The following is a 1,643-nucleotide window of genomic DNA, read 5'->3' on the forward strand; positions in this document are numbered from 1 at the left end:
GACTACAATAAGCCTTTTTAAGACACTCATATTTGTAAATGCACAACAAATAGAGCAGTGTTGTCTACAGTTTTCTTGCTAATGTTTCTGCAGGACTTCATAACATTTATCACTGAAAAAAATTATTCGCCAATTTGGCAAGAGTTTTCAACACAGACAATAATAACATCCGAAGCAATGAAAAAGATGAATCAATAGCGCGAAGTACAGTCACTGCCGTCAAATAATATTTAGCTTATCGGTATAGCAAACGAACTGAAAAAAGATATTTCTGCTGAAACAAAAGATGCGAATATGCTAACCCTGTCAAGCGTAATAAATCTAGAAAACTGAAAAATTTTCTCAACGAAATCAATAATTAATTCAGAATAAGATGAATGAGTAGTAACTGCATGGATCTATGAATTATAAAAAACATAGCATTAACAATGAGAAAGAAATACGAATATATACAGAATATCCATCTATGATACTGACAAATTGATTTCCTGCAAACTATAGATGTTTTCGTTTTTTTAAGTTTTGAAAACATAGGTCTGAAAATTTTCCCTACCGAAGTATTCGAAATTACATTGGCGTAAAGTTAAATGTTACATGTCATGCAACTCATACATCCATAATTAGTAAAGCAGAAATTGTAATCATCTAAAATCTGTAAACTTCTCTAATGAAATCAAGTGAAACGGGAACCATTCCCAATGAATTCTGAAACTTCCAGGAATTATCATATGGCCTTGAATTTATTTCAAATCATGCCAAAATGAAGGATCAAGCTTTCCTTAAGTTTCAGAATCCAGTTTTATAGATATCGGTAGCAATAATTTTTTACTGAAATACCGTCAGAAAATGAAGATATAATATCATCTATAGTTAATGCATTGCGTAGATCAGATACTAATTACTTGAAGAGTATCTAAATTAAAACTCTTAATTTTCTCATAAATATCAGCCTCGCGACACTCCTTTCTTCGATTTCTATTTTCATAATCATTCCTAGAAATACTGCAAATTATATAGAAGGTTTTGTTATTCCAAAACCTTAACAAATATGAGCATTACAAAAGATTTTTACTCTGAAAACTAATGTAAAACCATTGCTGTTTACTTCTATAAAATAATTCAAGAAACCTAAGTGTTAATACTTCGCTACGATATGAAAAAAAAAGAAAAAAAACCTTTGATTTCTGATAAGTGTAATCTAATACGTGATCAATTATGAAGCTTAACAAAATTTAAAAAAACAATCTTAAAGATTGCAGCTAAAATCAAAGACACTAGAATCCCAGTGTTGTGAAACTTTCCCGAAATTAATTTATATTTTACTACACAATATAAAGATATAAAGAAGAGCAAATCATTCAGGCGCGTATACCTGTGATCGATGATCCTTGTAATGATTTGATCAGTAGACATATTACTACCCGAGTCAATTAATCGCAGCATATTTTTTTCCCTGGGCAGTCGAAATGGATCCGGTTCCCCTGGCATTTGGTGATCTGGAAGTCGTATCCCTTTCGCAACAATCTGAAATAGCACTGTTGATTATATCCATGACTACGTAAGCATTGTCGTTTTCCCTACATTCAACGCTTTGCAACTCAGTGAAGACAACGGAAAGATCGTAGCAAAAAAAAAAAAAAAAA

General features: G+C 31.4%; 1 protein-coding gene across 1 annotated transcript; it reads right to left on the reverse strand.

Annotated features, from left to right (window-relative positions):
• Positions 1-652: 652 nt before the first annotated feature.
• LOAG_15371 (hypothetical protein) lies at positions 653-1,529 on the reverse strand. The gene is made up of 2 exons (XM_003150861.2): positions 1,373-1,529; positions 653-993 (listed from the first exon to the last, which is right to left on the reverse strand). Exons 1-2 carry the CDS (start codon positions 1,486-1,488, stop codon positions 888-890), a joined length of 222 nt encoding a protein of 73 aa, XP_003150909.2. The 5' UTR covers positions 1,489-1,529; the 3' UTR covers positions 653-887.
• Between the last annotated feature and the right edge of the window lie 114 nt (positions 1,530-1,643).

The sequence above is a fragment of the Loa loa genome (assembly GCF_000183805.2).
Source record: "Loa loa unplaced genomic scaffold supercont3.1867, whole genome shotgun sequence".
NCBI classification, from domain to species: domain Eukaryota; kingdom Metazoa; phylum Nematoda; class Chromadorea; order Rhabditida; family Onchocercidae; genus Loa; species Loa loa.

Excerpts from the sequence above, each read along its gene's own strand:
- LOAG_15371 (XM_003150861.2), bottom strand. The coding sequence starts at position 1,488 with ATGCCAGGGGAACCGGATCCATTTCGACTGCCCAGGGAAAAAAATATG. Across the intron at positions 994-1,372 it reads ACAAGGATCATCGATCACAG|GAATGATTATGAAAATAGAA; the intron begins GTATACGCGCCT and ends CAGTATTTCTAG.